Source organism: Amia ocellicauda, chromosome 16 (genome assembly GCF_036373705.1).
Source record: "Amia ocellicauda isolate fAmiCal2 chromosome 16, fAmiCal2.hap1, whole genome shotgun sequence".
Lineage (NCBI taxonomy): Eukaryota > Metazoa > Chordata > Actinopteri > Amiiformes > Amiidae > Amia > Amia ocellicauda.
This window is the reverse complement of record NC_089865.1, coordinates 8,474,657-8,491,490: the sequence shown is the minus strand read 5'-3', so window position 1 is coordinate 8,491,490 and position 16,834 is coordinate 8,474,657. Positions and strand designations below refer to the sequence as shown.

The 16,834-nt window shown below is 35.2% G+C and overlaps 1 protein-coding gene across 1 annotated transcript in view; it reads left to right on the top strand.

Annotated features, from left to right (window-relative positions):
* thsd7ba (thrombospondin, type I, domain containing 7Ba) overlaps positions 1 to 16,834 on the top strand; it is a 110,087-nt gene that overhangs the window by 11,718 nt on the left and 81,535 nt on the right. Inside the window, exons 3-6 of the mRNA XM_066688515.1 lie at positions 2,048 to 2,296; positions 2,749 to 2,918; positions 4,822 to 4,977; positions 6,132 to 6,332. Coding sequence (XP_066544612.1) covers positions 2,048 to 2,296; positions 2,749 to 2,918; positions 4,822 to 4,977; positions 6,132 to 6,332 — 776 coding nt within the window. The remainder of the gene's footprint in view (positions 1 to 2,047; positions 2,297 to 2,748; positions 2,919 to 4,821; positions 4,978 to 6,131; positions 6,333 to 16,834) is intronic.

The following is a 16,834-nucleotide window of genomic DNA, read 5'->3' as shown; positions in this document are numbered from 1 at the left end:
TCATAGTCAACAAACAAATCAGAATATCCTATGTAAACAGATTAAGGGCTGGATTTAATAAGATAAAAAAGAAGAGCAGCTGAACGTTCATGATATTAAGACAATATAGTTTTCATAATTTAGATGTTGCACATTGGGTTTCTTGCCGCTATTGTTTCACACAATTGTGCTATGGATGTGCTCACATTCTCAATGTATTATGACAAAAAAGATCCTGGGGGAAACATTAGGCTAACCCTCTCACAGTTGTGTCAATAAGCAAACAACACTTGTTCGACAAATGGAAAAGAAATGAAGGCTTTCTGTAGGCATACATCAACACACCCCTTTGGTGAAAATGTAGAATGGCATCAGATGCCAGGCCATGGTGTAGGTCACAACGTCTCACCTGTGTCTGTTCCCTGTTCACAGCTCTGTTTTTTTAATGTAATAGTGGGAAGTAAAACAGCAATATTCAGAGCTGCAATTTTCCTACTGCTTCTCGTTTTAGTGGCATGCAAATATCTTGTATTTAGCCAGCGATTTGTTTTAGAAATTAATAAAGAATTAATGTGATCTGCTGGGTGCTTTTATGGGGGGGTGGGCAATATTTTGAATGCCATAATAATTACTTATCCTGTGTAGTGAACCCATATTCCTTCTTTATAATTTACCTCGTTCACAGCTGGTGACAAGAATAGAAGTGGTTAACTGGCTTAAGAACAAATTCATATGAACACAGCAAATGGCCATTCTTAACAGGTCAATAAATGCAATGCATGGGCTGTAATTTAACAAACTATATGATATGGTGTAATTGCATATTCACACTGTGAGAACTCATTCCTAACAGGTGCGTCATTTCAATCACGGCCATTGCTGCACTCTGTCTCCCTCACCGCTTGACTGCATTGTGTGGTTGTGCTGCTGTATTAACCACATTTCCAGGCCTTGCATTTAAAAGTTATACATGAAGTTTCTTGATTTCAGAACTACCCAACCAACTACGTCTATATCTGTTCTACAAGGGAAAACAAAACCTAGGAAATAACTAATTTGTTTTGTAAAACGGTGCACTACCTGTAATTGAGAGCTGATTCTATTTTTAGTTTAACATGCCCCAGTGTAATGAATTAAATATTAAAACACTTTAACTGGGAATTTAGGTATTAATAATTTACCACTTATGTATGTGTGTGGAGCAGGATTTATTTTCTCCTTCCTTTCATACCTTAGATGTTTACTGCAGCATAAGGAGAAGAATAAAAAAAACAATAATTAAAACTTGTAAATGAGTTACACAATCAAACCCAACCATCTTGCGTGCCACTTCATTTAATGTTGACATGCAATGTACAATGGAGACCTGTTTTTTAATTTGATTTCATGGACTAGGTAACCCACTCAAAATGTATTTTAAACACTTCAAAATGTACATTCGTTTTCCTTCAGCTTACTCAGCCACAGGTTAATTGCATTCAGTTTGACTTTCGGGGCTGAAAGGGGAAAAATTAGGTTAATGAAATAGTTGATATGCAGGGTAGGATAAAAACATAGAAACTCTTTTGCTGTGACCCTCAAGTGTCAGATTACAGGTAGAATTTGAATGCTAAGCATAATTGTTAGTACATGAAAAACAGGACATTTATTTTCTATTTTAAAGATTATTATTTTTGTTTATGTCATAACAGACATCCTTACCCAGGGCAACTTACAGTTTATACAAGCTACAATAGCATACACCTGCTGATACACCTGATTATTCTGTAGGAATAAACTTTAATTGGGTGGAAAACAAGAATTGTGAATTTAAAAGTGATTAGATGTGTTGTGTAATAAAAGCTTTAAATGGACAACTTTGTTAGGAACACTTTAAACAGCTGGTTCTTTAAAACTGTAATTTCTGTGTATTTAAAATGAATCATAGAAAAGGAAGAAACCTGTATACAAAGTCTTTATAAGAATTTAAAATTAAAAGCTTTTCATACTTTCTTTCACAGTGACTTTCAGTAAACATCAATATATTTAATATATTATTAATCGCCTGTGACTCTTCTTTTATTTTTAGCCTTTGTATTCAAGACAACGCACCGATGACCTTTCAGTCATGTGTAATTCCCAGAAATTGTGAAACCACAGAGTGGTCTTCGTGGAGCCCCTGTTCAAAGACCTGTCGATCCGTGGACTTATCTCCTGGCTACAGGACAAGGACCCGCAGCATGAAACAGGTTCCCCTTGGGGGAGGAAGAGAATGTCCCATTCTTGAAGAAAAAGAGGCTTGTAACATTATTGGAGACTTACTGCCTAATTGCCCCAGGTACACATTTATGGAAGAAGGGGTTGCATAAAATTGATATTTTATATAGGTTAAATTCAACCTCAATCTTTAATTAAAAAAGAGGAACGTTAATAGAGCACAGTCTCTGTAAATGAGCAGGTTAATAGCAAATTAATTAATTCAAATTAGAATTAAATTATTGAAAAAGCCAGTTATCTAAAAGCATTAAAATGCTTTAAATGAGTTCAGGAAACGAATAAATTAGATAATGAATTTGATGGATTACTGCAGAATTATATAAAAAAACTGGTATTTCATTCTGCAAAAAACGTAATTTTTCATTGTCAAGTTGTTTGGCTATTTTTCTAACTGTTTAATTCTTATTGTTATTTACTTTTAGTGCATGGAGTTCTTTTGTGTCTGAGTCTGTATACACTTTCACTGGTACTGACTCTGCCAGAGCCAGGGTTATACACTATTTGTTTTACCAGGTATACGTGGAAGACCACTGAATGGGGCGAATGTCAGGTGAGCCCTCTTCTCAGTCAACAGGATCAGCGTCAGAATAATCTCACTGCATTGTGTGGAGGAGGGATTCAGATGAGGCAGACATACTGTGTACAGATTCCAGATGACATGGTTTCACAACAAATTAAAGAAGGTAGAGATTGTTTTCAAGATTTGTTGGATTTCGGTGTTGTTGGGCATGCTGTTCTCCAGCAGAGAATAGCCAGCGCTGTTTGTTGCACTTGTGAGGGACTGGTCTTTTCAGTGTGGTGTATTGTGCAGGGTGCTGGACATCAGAGGTTCTTCTGCATCTATTTTTACACTTGGGGCTCAGGTGCTAATATGTCTACCATTATAATTGAGAGGGTATAGTGCTAAGAAAACCAAGATCCATTGTAAAACACTTTTCAAGTAGCATTCTAAAGTACCCGCAGAAACTATTCTTACAAGCCGTTGAGACTCTGAATCTCAGACCCCTGGATGTAATGCTGATAGTGGAAAATATGTTTGCATGTGCATCTGCTTTCATCTTCTCAGCTTCACAAGGACATTCTAGATAACAATTCCACTGATATGAAAGATGAAATTAAATAAGTCCAGGCCCAGGTGTTTTGTCTCCCTGCCAGCTGGGTTACAACTGAAGTGACAATGTGTATTGTAATTTGGACTATTAGCACTATTGCAAAATCGAAGACCAGTCAGATTTACGGTAATAGGAAGATCAGGCAGGAGTTATAGAATGTGCAATGAACTGAATTTACCCCAGCATTTTCTCCATTGACTTTCAAGTAATTTCAACTGAGTCAATGAGCTGGAATCACATTTCTATGCTGTTTCATATGAAATGCTATAGATACATTAACGTTCAGATAATGAAGGGCAGAAATGATATTCATTTTTATTGGTACAGTAAAAAGAAGAGGTTAAATGTGCTTTTTATTTGAGTAAAACATGAACATTGCCCAGTCTCACTACTTTTAAGTATAGTATAAGAAATAATTAACATTTTTCAATATACCAGATACTTTTAGATTTTCTGTCTTTTGTATATTAAATGTTTCTTGTAACTTAACTTAAATGCATGTGTGACTGCCCGTATGAGATACAAATCTAATAAGAAATAATCCAATCTTTTTTCTTATTTTGGTTCTGATAAACAAACAAACACATAAATAAATACATTGTTGGACCTACTGTTAACAGGAGAAATAGTGAGAATTTGCACATCTCACTTTCGAATGTTAACCAGAGCAGGCCTTTTCAATCAATGGCACTCCAACAGTGGATCAATAGAAGTCACCACAGATGTTTGCTTTAGACATGACCTGATCAGCTTGCAGCTAATGCAAATTGATTACACTCAGTTGTTTTGTAATAGATAACTCCAATAAGAAAATTCAGGAAATAACCGAATTTAGGGAAACAACGACAGAAGACGCAGAATGTAAACAGTAAACAACTAAAAGTAAAGCAACTCCTCACATGAGTATACACAGTTCTGTTATGTAGTTAGATATTTACATTGATCTTAACAACAACAAAATAATATGAGTATGCAATCTAAATTATTATTTATCATAAAGCAAGTGTTTAAGTGTTCCTGGGAAGAATCGTGTTGTGTAAGTGTTTCTGGGAAACATCCCTTTGGATTATATCAAGAGTGACTAGTTTATGCTAAGTGAATCAGATGTATTGATATGCCAGTTTCAAGAATATTATTTTTGCTTTCTAAATTGTTTAGCTTGATGTACAGAAAAAAAAACCATTATTCCCTGTTAATCTTTTCATCTTGAGTTTCTGTATGTGTCATAATCTAATCATTTCAAATATCTTCAGGGACATCCTTCTCAGCTTGTCACTTTTGCCTGCTTTAATGTTGCGATGTGTGACTATCACTGACTTTGCTTTTCTGATGGAAAATCACACCCACATCCAGAGAATGACAATAAGACATCCTAAAGGGGATGTGTATATGTAATATTGACTTTAATGTAGTTCTTACCTTTTGAATAGAAATTTAATATCAACTACTGACAATTGACTTGGTTTCTTTTCAGTTTCTAGACCGGTGAATAGGAAACTGTGTCCGGGATCAGTGCCTTCAGCTGTTCAGCAGTGCAATATCCCATGCCCAGAGGACTGTTTAGTCTCGACCTGGTCTTTCTGGGAGCCTTGCATATATGGAAACTGCCTGGAGCCACAGGGCAAAAAAGGTATTCTATATTTAAAAGTTTACAGACTCAGGTAGTCTATTGGCTTCTTTGTTTGCTACTTAATTAATGAATAGACTACATCCACTGTTTTGTTTGATACTGAAAGACAGATTTTTTCTATCTACATTTTATTTCCTGAAACAAGTTCTGACAGAGTGCTCACTTTTTAATGAGAAGAACATTGCAAGGTGAAAACAGTGTCATAATATGTGACCCCTTGCTTGCATTAATATGTGAAAGGTGTGCTGAAATGGAGCTGGAACAAAGTATGTGAACTGACTTGGAAATAGAGTTGTTGACTGGGCCAAATGCGACTGTGGAACCTTTAAATTATTTTTTTTATGGGGGAGTTGGTGTATCTGAGTATGTTTTCCTGGAATTGTTCTTCCATGTTTCAAGGTGAGTTTTGAGCAGATCTAACGTGGTCAATCTCAAAAATCATTTACTTGAATTCCTGATAGTGACAATCAATCCATTGCAAAGACAGTGTGTATCTGTAAGTGGAAACAGAAACAAATCACGCTTGTGTGTGCAAAGTAGACTTCCTGTGACAGAAACTTGAATCACTCTGACCGGTCTGTGAGGAGGTTTGTTCAAGATAGTCTATTGGTGTATTCATTGAATTAAACACTGCTGTTGGAAATATCTACTTAGAGGAACCACCATTGTTTGAGCAGACAAGATGTCTGCAGTGAATTGGTCGCTGCATATAGAGAAACACTTGCTTATTCACTACACCCCACAAACAATTGCAAAAGATCAGGAACCAATAATTTTTTTCCTGCACTTTAATGTTATCCTTGCAGCATGTAAATCATATATCATAAGACATTTGAATCATGTTAATTTACCTGGGCACTATTTTTATAATTTATTTTTACCGCAAAATTACAGCAAAATAGCCACTGGCTACCCATTAAATGATGGTTCAGTTTCTAGTAAGAAATTCAATTTTAATGTTATCAAAACAGTGCTTTGTTGTTTGCTTTGATCTTCATCATGTTGTCTTTTTTCATCATTGTCCGCACTGAGTCAAACATCAGATACCCCTGCCCTGGGGGAGAAGAGCTTGAAAGGGTTTGTAAGCTCCAAAAGTTGTGTGATCTGAAATATGTTATTATTTGTGATCCTTGGGCTTGTGTCTTGATTTGTAGGTTTTAGGCAAAGAAGACGTGAAGTGATTCGAGAGCCCACTGGCACAGCAGAGAGCTGTCCGCATTTAGTAGAAACTCTCCCATGCGAAGACCCTGCCTGTTTTCAGTGGGATGTGATTGAGGAGGAACTCTGTGTACCCAATAGAGGAACGTGTGGGCCAGGAATACAAAACCAGAAAGTCTTATGCAAGAACACTAAAGGTAAGCATTTTTTTCCCTCTGTCAGTTACTAAATACAAAATGCAACTGTGAGACAAGATGATGTCAGATATGTGAATGAATCCCTTATGTGTTTCTATTATCCTGTTTTACGTCTGTTATTCATTTTGCCAATGTGTAATGGCTGAAATGTGCAGTGTGATAGCTATTTAAAAGTCAGTACAAGCATTTCAATCAAATGTATTAATTGCTGGTCTATATGGCTTATATACCTAATTACATCTGTGTTTTCCGTGTTTTATTACCTTGTCACAATAGATTAAATGTATTTGTTAAAGAGGCAGCTAAGGATCAAAATTAATTATCTTTAAGCTGTACTTGATGAGGTATGGCACATTTCAAGAGATGCAGCTTGTCGTAAGTGAATCCATACATTAAGTTTGGGGGATAAGTAAAACACTTCAATTAGCGATTGATCTATTTATTAAAAGGAGAAAATCCACATAGCCAGCATGATTTCTAAAGTGTGGAGCAGTGATGTAAATATATGCCACCTAAGTGCAGTTATAAATATATATATATATATATATATATATATACATATATATATATATATTATAAATATACTATCACAGTGAGCCTTTGCCATTTTAATAGCCTCTCCACACTATTGGTCACAATCATAAGGCAATAGTCAACCACTCCCAACTTTTTAAATGATATTCAGTGCAGCTCACTCAAGTTTGTGAACCAGACTCAGCTCTAGCAGAAAGAAAAGCACACGTTTCAAATTCTCATGCAATTAATCAATGCATTAGCTACCCAACCCAGACATGCATTAGACCAGGGAGTTCCCTTTCAAATTTAAAGCAGCCACAGAAGAGTATAGGAAATCGCTGCTTCCAGCAATGACATGAATAGCTTGCAATGGATACAACAACCTGATCTCAAAAACAAGGGAGACCAGAGTACTCATCCACTTTACCAGCGAGTAGCAAAAGAGACCAGCATGAGCAGTGCTTAGTCATATATTGAGGAGGCAAAACTTTCTTATCTCCTGTTGAGGCCGAAATGGCAGCTTTGCAATACGATGCTGAGTTCCTGCTACTGTCGTCTTCAGGGAACCAGGATTACATCTGCAACCTAATGGTATCCTGTGTTGTGCTCACTGAAAACTCCCGACTATCCATTATATCCTTAAATTGGTATTGCCACATAATAAAAGGACAAAATAACATTACACATACCTCCATTTGCTTATAAATGTTCGCATTTGTATCTACTCTTCCTGTTTATATTTCCAGGTTCTTTTGGGATCCTTAAGTTTGTTATTTAATGTTCATGCTTAAACTCATTTTAAGGAAACTGTCCTTTTGATTCCTGTAGCACTGAGTATGAAGTAGAACAGGATGCTATATCTTACGTGATCTGAATACTTTACAAGATTTATAGATGAATTCTGCAGATTTATAATTGAACTCTGGAGAGGTTTGTCTTTGGGAGATTCACAATCTGCAGCTGTTATACCCAAGAAAGGCAATGTCTGCAACATTATGTGTATTTCTGCATTTTTTGTACTCAATTTAAATAGTTCTGTAGAAAATCTAATCTTCAAGGGAGAACTGTAATAGGTGGTAAATACTAAGAGAACCTTAAACATCATTACAAACCAAGGGATCACAAGAAGGAAACTGTCTACGCTAACAGGCCTCAACATTTCGAATATAGTAATTTATTATTGGATTTGTAGCGCAGACTTGCAGCCATGGTTCTTATACACTGTTTGACACTACATGTGTTTTAGCAACACATAACTTCAGTTATTGGGTCACAATACTGTAATTAATCCCTCCAGTTGTTTTGGAACATACATAGCTTAACCATTTTTGTACGATGTATGTACAATGGAAGTAATTTTACTGTTATTGCATTAACTAGGCTAAAATGTTTAAGTCTTTAAAATAATGTAATGGTTTCTGGTTGTCTTTGTGAAGCATGTTGCGATATGTGGGTGTGAATGTGTACGTATTAGATTAGTTCTCATTCAGAATGAAAACACAAAAGCCACAGGACTTTTTTGTTATTATTAATGTAATTAAGACTTAAAGTAGACTTAAATTGATTCATTATGAGGTAAGTATATATTACGACATGTTTTATTACTAATAGAAACTTAATGTCTGGAGAACAATATACAATACTGTTTGTGTAAATGAGCGAAAAATGTGTCTTTCTAACATATCGTCTTGCAGTTGTGTTCCACACCATAAAATTTAGTAGGTGATAGAGAATGATGTTGTCTGCAGGCAGTGGAAGATTGATTCGTTCAACAGACCCCTTGGAGCTCAGTTCAGTGGGACACAGCATTTGGTGCTACATCTGATAAAGACACTGTTGAGGTGTATTTTTCAGGGGTCTCGCTCTGATCCTGCTCACAGCTGTTGTTTGCTATTCTCGTAGTAAAGTGCAATAACTCGAGCAGTCCAGTGACCACTTCGGAAAAATGTTACATCATAGTTTGGCAAACTATACGGTACAACAATGTGGTAAAGGAGCAAATTTCACTCATAAAATCACTTTGGGCAGAAAATCTTTTTCAATTTGCTCATTCAAAGGAGCCCAGACTTAAATGATATATATGCTTTGACAATGTGGTAATGTTGTGGCTAACCATTAATTTGAGTGATGCAGCGGTGGCAAGATGTGCCTAGGGCAGATTCAAGCAAGATATTAGGATCGCCATGACCTCCTTTTTGCACAACAGCAGGCATTTAAGTGAAATGCATTACAAATAGAACAAACCAGCCCCCCGAACCCCCATTCATCTGCTTATATCAAACAGCTGTCAAAATATCCTTCATGTGTGACTTCAGATCCCAGTTTTCTGACATGATAAAGTTGGATAAACAATTACAGATATTTCTCATTATTCATGTTTTTTTTCTTGAGCTGTTTTCTGTACATTTATGTAAAAGTTCTGAAAGTATTTTTCACTGTTCATGTTTTGTTTGTGTATAAACAGTTGTTGTTTAAAGTATTCACACTTTATCTGAAACAATGTTATTTGGTCTTTCGTTTAGTTAAATGAATCTTGTGCATTAAAATATATATGAAAATAATACATTTTTGGAGTTTGTTGAGTTCAGCCGCAAACTGTGAGGATTTCAGTAAATTAAGCTGGTGGTTATTACACTTTTGAATACCAGTATATTGTTAGCACATCTATTGTTTTACTGGAACTTCTCCTAAATGCAGACACAATGCAGTTAATTCTTAGCTATATGCTTAAAGGAAAAAACACTGCATTTCTAAAATCATAGATGTATGCGTCTACATGTGTTGTTATAGGGTATAAGATAGATACATATCACTCTTCTAGATTGAGTCTATCATATAAGCAACTTTTAAAAATGTAACATTTTAAACGTAATGGCGGATGTCAAACTTAAGCATGAATTCTCTCTGTATGTTTGGTTGTGTTTGTTATAACTTCCTGGAAAAACAACACAATCTCCAGATTTCACTTCACTACGTCAACTATTTAAGAAGTCAACCATGGTTTAGCATCATTGTCGTACTCCTTGACAGTAATTATAGTTTCAATTACCAACATGAAGTGTATGTGCCCACTGCTGTGGGACAAACAGTGAAGATGGCATTGTTACTTTCTACTTTCCAAAAACAAAGGAGATGAATGTGCAAAGAAGATTGTTTGTGCAATAACTTATGGTATTCCTAGGTTGTTTTTCTTTGTGTGCTTTGGTTATGTTTGGGTACCTATACATTACTGTGCATTAGCCAATTCATGCAAACCAGTGTAGCTGAGTGGCATGATCAGGTGATATAAATGTTGGAAGGCACTATAATCAAAGTGATTCCTGCTAATTGCTATTTCTCTCCCTTTTCGTTTTGTTGCACAAACGGATTAATGTCCTCTGGTTTTGGTGAAACAGAAAACAGAACCATTTCAGAACTTGAGGCCCTGTGTGAAAAATCTTTCTGTACATCTTGCCTAAATGTAATTAAACCAGAATTACTGATTTTCATGTTTTTTAACCTATAGCATTGTAAGATCAGACTAAACTCAGACAAACCAGAATGGGTGTTTTCATAGCCAAAGTTAAATCATGTGGCACTTAAAAGGCAAAAGAAATGTATTATTTACATGGAGAATGTATTTTCTATTCTGTGTAAAAGTTAATCCTGGTTATCATGGAGTATTAACAGTATGATGTTCTTCTTTGTATGCATCCTCTCACTTAAATCTTCTATGTGTCCGCCTTAATCCATATATAAAGCACCTATCCTTTATTGCTGCCACCTTCTTGGCATTTATCTGGTTATTTTAGTAAAGCTGATAATGGAACAGAGTTCCCTGTGACTGGAAGCTAATTCAGTAATAGCCGGAGCCCAGGGAGTTATCAAACATGGCATCTTGCTGTAATTACAGCTAATGTCAAAACTGAGACCTCTGGCATTGATAGATAGACGCTTGAACAAGCAACAGGCAGAAATGTGGTAGAAAATCAATTTTCACATGTGAAAAATGAATCGGTATTGCCATTTTTTTAAAGGAGCTGTAGTTGTTGCTGATTAAACTCTTTATCACCTTGATGATATTTTACAATTGGAAACAAGACATTCCCAACAAGGTTACCTTAACCAAAAGCACAATAAAGGGCAATATAACAATCCCTCTCTCTTTTGTTATCCTTTGTGATAAAAAAGTATTATATGTAATCATTGTATTTGTCATCTTTATAATTTAATTTGTTATTTTTTTAGCTTGCTAGCCAGGTTTCCTCAGTAAACAGTAATAGGTGGTTGTGCTTTTTATTTATTCCTGTGTTTTGATGGACCTTTCTTAGGTAGATGCACTTGACAGTGACATGCGTTGAAGGATGTTTGAAATTGTCTGATGTTGCATATGCAGACAGGCTTTTGTATTAAAAGATCAGTTATCAGCAGTAAAACATAATTGTGAATGACATTTATGTATCAATGTCATGGTAGCATATGTGTATGTAACTGTTAAAGCACGAGGAATGCATCACATCAAACCATGGAAGACAGCAAGGTATGCATTGCAAAAACAGGCGTGGAGCAAAATGCTAAAGTGTTGAGGAAAAACCTTTCATTACAAATCATAGTTTATATGTTATTTACATATACAGGTCAGTTGTGAATCACAAACACAGGGATAAATAGGTTAAAAAGGGAGCACCACTAATATGTCAACAGCGAAGACAGGCACATTTACATGGAGGAACAACAGCAATGTATCTGCATATTAATAATGTATCAGGCCCTTAGGCTGTGATCCATTAGGAAGGTCTTCCACAGTGGGGATTCTGTTCCAGCTTTGAACACATTTTCTTTACCAATTATTAACCTTCAATTCAGAGTGTTTTTTTCATTTTGACCTTCTCCATAACATATTTCTAGAGTTATTTACATAGTAGATATATTTTGAAGTCTAGCTGATCTTGCGTTTTTAAGCTGATGTACTCCCCCCCCCCCCCCCCCATGGTACCCTTGAAGGATGTATTTTATGAATAGTTCCTTCTTTTTAATCATACATTATTAATGTCATGTGTTCAGTAATTCAGTTGTCAGGTAAGAGCTGTCAGTAGTGTACATTTTAACACACAATTTAACCAAGGAAGCAGACCTTGAGAGGGAAGCCTGTAAAATTAATAGAAGAATGTTAAACTATCAGAAAATCCACTATATTTTTTCAGTTCCTAGTACATGTACAAAATGCCAACAATGTATATAGTAAACATGGAATCACAGAAAATGTAGAAGTAGTGGATCTTGCATGTTGACTGCTGTTTTCATATTGCAGTTTGCATCCTGAAAGTAGCCTTACCAATTCTAATAGAAATATGAATGTTGGAAAGAATTAATACTGTGTTGGCAAGGTGGGTATTGTGGTCTTTGTGCTCCTTGGATCTGCTCCAATGCTGCACACGTTACAAAATCAAAATGGCTGCAAGCTCTTTTGTGCCAAAGGAACACCAGTTATAAAATGCATATTTTCTAGTTGGCTTCATTACAGTTTACTATCATACTTTTCCTAAGATGATAGATTTGTTATCTGTAATATTTAGCAGTATCTAATCAATCAATTAGTATATTTCCTGGAGCCTTTAGTAACATCTGTTCCTCACTGCTCTCTTCATTTCCTTCACAGACTTATTCCGCAACATTGTTTTTAATTGAGTATGTTTAAAAATTGAACATTTGTGCCTTCTAAATATTTGAGTCTTCAGTAAAGAATACAAACTTACATGCAACTAGGATTTCCAAAGGCAACTACTATTACAGTAAATTAGACTCCATTATTTGATTATCTGTTTCTGTGTGATGTCATCTTTTCACATTTTTAAATAAACGAGTAGAAAAATCCTCATTTTATTACACAGGGATCTTGACTGTGATCAATTTATATTGTTTCATGTTATGGCTGAACAGGATTCATGGTTGTATTGCAATTTAAAACATTAGGTCATCTCAGTACAACGTTTGCCTACTTTTTTCCTGTTACACCCCCATTCACACTAGCTTTGAATGCCAGAAAATTGCAGGATGTACCCATTCACACAGAAAACCGGATGACATTTCATTGTGTGTATATCTATATCTACCAAAAGTCTGGGTGTGCAGATCTGCAATTGATTGATTGCTCAAAACAACTTATTATTTTTCATTTTTTTAAAGCTTGACACTACTGCCTTAAAATCTAATTAAATAACTCGAAAAAAACTACCGTCAGTGTCACTATAATGCAGTCTAACACATTTGCTTGTATAGAGATATTATATGTTGCATGATTTATTGGTATATAACTTCTGACATATGTGTGACAATAGTTAGGATTACATACCTCACCAACCTGTTGGTTAATCAATAACTCTCAGAATTGCTGCAACTGCATTATTTTTACCTCTGCCATTTCTAATGACACGGTCCATTTTTCGTTACGGTCACAAGTTCTTGTTCAAAGATGGCTTAATCTTGTTGGGTTGTGGTTGCGAGAATGCGCCCCTATTCTGATTGGTTATGTCAGTTAGCTTACGCACTGCATCGACAACGCAAGGACGTGACATGTTATTTTCCATCATTAATTTTCCTGCTGCCGGAAAATTGCAATTAGACTAGGACCCTTGCCGGAAAATTGCTGGTATCGAAATGCCAGCTATAACCCATTCACACAGACCTTGCCGGCAACAAAATGCCACCAAAAAGCCGGCAATTGTTTCAGTGTGAATGGGGTAACTGTTTTTATTTAACCACTTGACCTTCAAAATGGCAATAAAGATTTTCTCTGTCTCTATATGAAATGTATAAATATGTAGAAAGATATGTAGTATTGATTGAAATTCTCACGGTAGTATTATAGTTGCATAACATAATATTAAAAGTTTACTGAATTAGCAAATGTACTAATTGTTTGAATATAATATAAAGGTCTGTGTGTTAACACAGTGTATGTAATGTGTGTATGTTTATGCTCAATTGCTTTACTGTTTCTATTATAGATAATTCATATAAATATTTTATAAATAATTTGAAAAGTTACACTACCGGTCAGAAGATTTAAAACACCCCCATTTGTTCAGTTTTTATTGAAATTGAAGCAGTTCAAGTCTAGTGAATAACCTGAAATTGTACAAAGGTAAGCTGTAAACTGCCAGAGGTTAAAAATAAAAGTTTAGGTTACCAAAAACTGAAAAATAATATAAACTTCAGAGTTATATACTGTGTTTCTACACCCTCTTAAGCATTATTTGGCGCAGCTCCTGTGCATAGAAGGTACACTGTATTCCAACAATGCGCACATCATTTGAAAGCTTATTCTCTTGGCTACCAGCGCATTTCATTCTCAAACACATCCGATTCACAGTTTTCGTGTCGCCCGCCGTCATTCAGATCCCGGGGGGTAAACATGCTGTCTGCTCTTGGGGGGGTCTCATTCAGACGGTCACAGATCACCCCGTTTCGATCGGATTTCTTTGCAAAAAGGCTTGTTTTGTTCAGAACAACCTCACGATTAATCCAGTATATATGTTCATGTTCTATCAAACACAGAGAAGTTCAGATCCAATTATGTAAAATCATTGTGTATTAGTACACTGTAAACAGAGTTTTCCATCTTGACATGTTGAGCTCTCTACGGGAGTGTGTTGCTTTTACCAAAACGTGGATGGTCTTGTTTTGATCAGTAGACTGTCTGGTTCCAGAATATATCATAATTGTCAATATTTTCAGAGAAGTTTTATTCCTACTCAGACCAGGTATCCCCCCACCCCCCTTTTCAGAATGTGGAGGGTGTGTAAAAAACATTTTTTTCACATCAGAAAATGCTTCACGTCATTAGTCTCAGCTTTCAAGGGATACCAAACACTTGGCAGACAACACAACAGTGAAGAGTACACATGGGATTAAAGAGAAGCACACGGATTTGGTGCCCTTTTAATGCTACCAGAGGGGTTTGTCAGCTTAAGGGGTTACATTTTGTTAAACAAAATGATTCCATTATTTCTTTTTGAACTCCAATTGTTTATTTGTTCTATGCTTTAATGTAAGAGTACATTGAGACATTAAACTGCGTACATTCCAATACAAACTGGAAAAATGTAGGTGTTCTAAAACTTTTGACCAGTAGTGTATTCCAAAGTAAATTATCACCCATAGCTACCAACAAAGTTTGAATAAAAATGAAATATTTCGACCAAACCAAATATGAGACAGTCTACACTGCATATTAATAGGCTGATGTGCTTTGTGCAGGAATTATGCTTTTGGCTGGAATTACATCATGCCTTTACAGAATACCATACTGAGCATGGATCATTACACACCTCATTACAGTTCAGTTGCTCCTCTGGAATGATATATACTGGTTATAAGAAATACTGTGTGGCATCTACTATTGCTTAAATAAACCATATTATTGACATGTATTACAGATACCTTATACATAAAGAAACTGGTTTATATAGACAAATACATATATTGGTGTACATTGATGTACACTACTGTACATTGTACATGTACAGCTACTTGTGATATGGCAATGCTGCTGAACATATATTCGCAAACCGTCATTTATAACTTTTAGCACGGATACCTGCACAACTATCTATTTTTGAAGTGACTCTCAGGTCTATCAAAATGTCAGTTATCTCTGTGTCTGATCAATGAAACTGACGGTAATCTGGTAAATGACCTTTCTGGCTGCAAGGCCTGCTTGCCAATATTATGTCTTCAACTGGATAATTCTGATTAATTTAAAAAATCAAGCTGTTTGTGACATTCAAGTGAGTTATTGTTAGCAAACTGCTTTCCTGGAGCATCTGAGATTATATGCAATACACTACCAGGTGCAGGATCCATTTATTTAATGTTAAGAAATGAACTACAGATTAATTAAATTAATCACCTACTGTATTTCCTTGTTGATGTTCTTTATTATTTATTATCTGATGGGTTTTCGGAATGGTAACTGTATTTTGTAAGGCATTCATTTTTATTTGCACATGAGAATAAAAGCTATAGTTGGCATAAAACATTTCTAGTTTTCAGTACATAATTTATTTCTGTGTGAAAGCAGAAATATTCATAAAGTATTATAATATTACATTTCAAGCATTTTTAAACAGAGTAATTTGTGATATTCAAGAATGTAATTATTTTTTAAACAGCTGGACAAAATGGGAATCAATATTGGTTTAAATCTTAAATCTTATTTATGCATCAGATAATGTTGTAATACTCTACATCTCATCATATAGGAGGCTTTAGAGAGATAATACCTCATCATTTGGTTGCCTAGATCTCGAGTTAGATATATATATTTTTTGAGTTGAGATAACAGTTACTAGTTTTAGTGGTGATGGGAGTTCAATAGGCACATTTACACTGTCATTTCCAAGCAAGTGCCTTGGTTTTACTTGTTATAATAATTCTTAACAAGATAAATACACTTTTCGATACAGCCCTGTGTTCTAAAATACTAAATTAGTACTAATAATTAAGTTTGAACTGACATGCTAATGTGGCAGACATGCATCAGTGGAACAGATAAGAGAACACTTCCCTACTTCCCATATTACAAATAAAATAGTTAAATTTAACACTAAATAGCTTAGCTAAACAGATATAGCACTGAATTGACTGAATAGGCACATTAACACTGCCATTTCTGATCCGGATCAAATGCATCGGAACATTTCATCCTGATCAGTGGTGTTGCGTTTACACTGCCATTTAATCACAATCAACTTTCAGACACCACAGGGGTCCTCGCATGCGCAAGTCCAAACTTCATTATATGCATATATTAAATTGAAATAGAATTAAATTAAAATTATTTTAATTTAAAATGCTTTGGCTGTGAAAAGTAACTTATTTTATATTAGCAAACATTTTTTGTATATGTTTGGATACAAAAAATATGCATTAATTCACAATGAGATAAAACAAGTTTTGTTATACAGCTGTGTTTTAAAGGACTAATTTAATATATGCATATAATG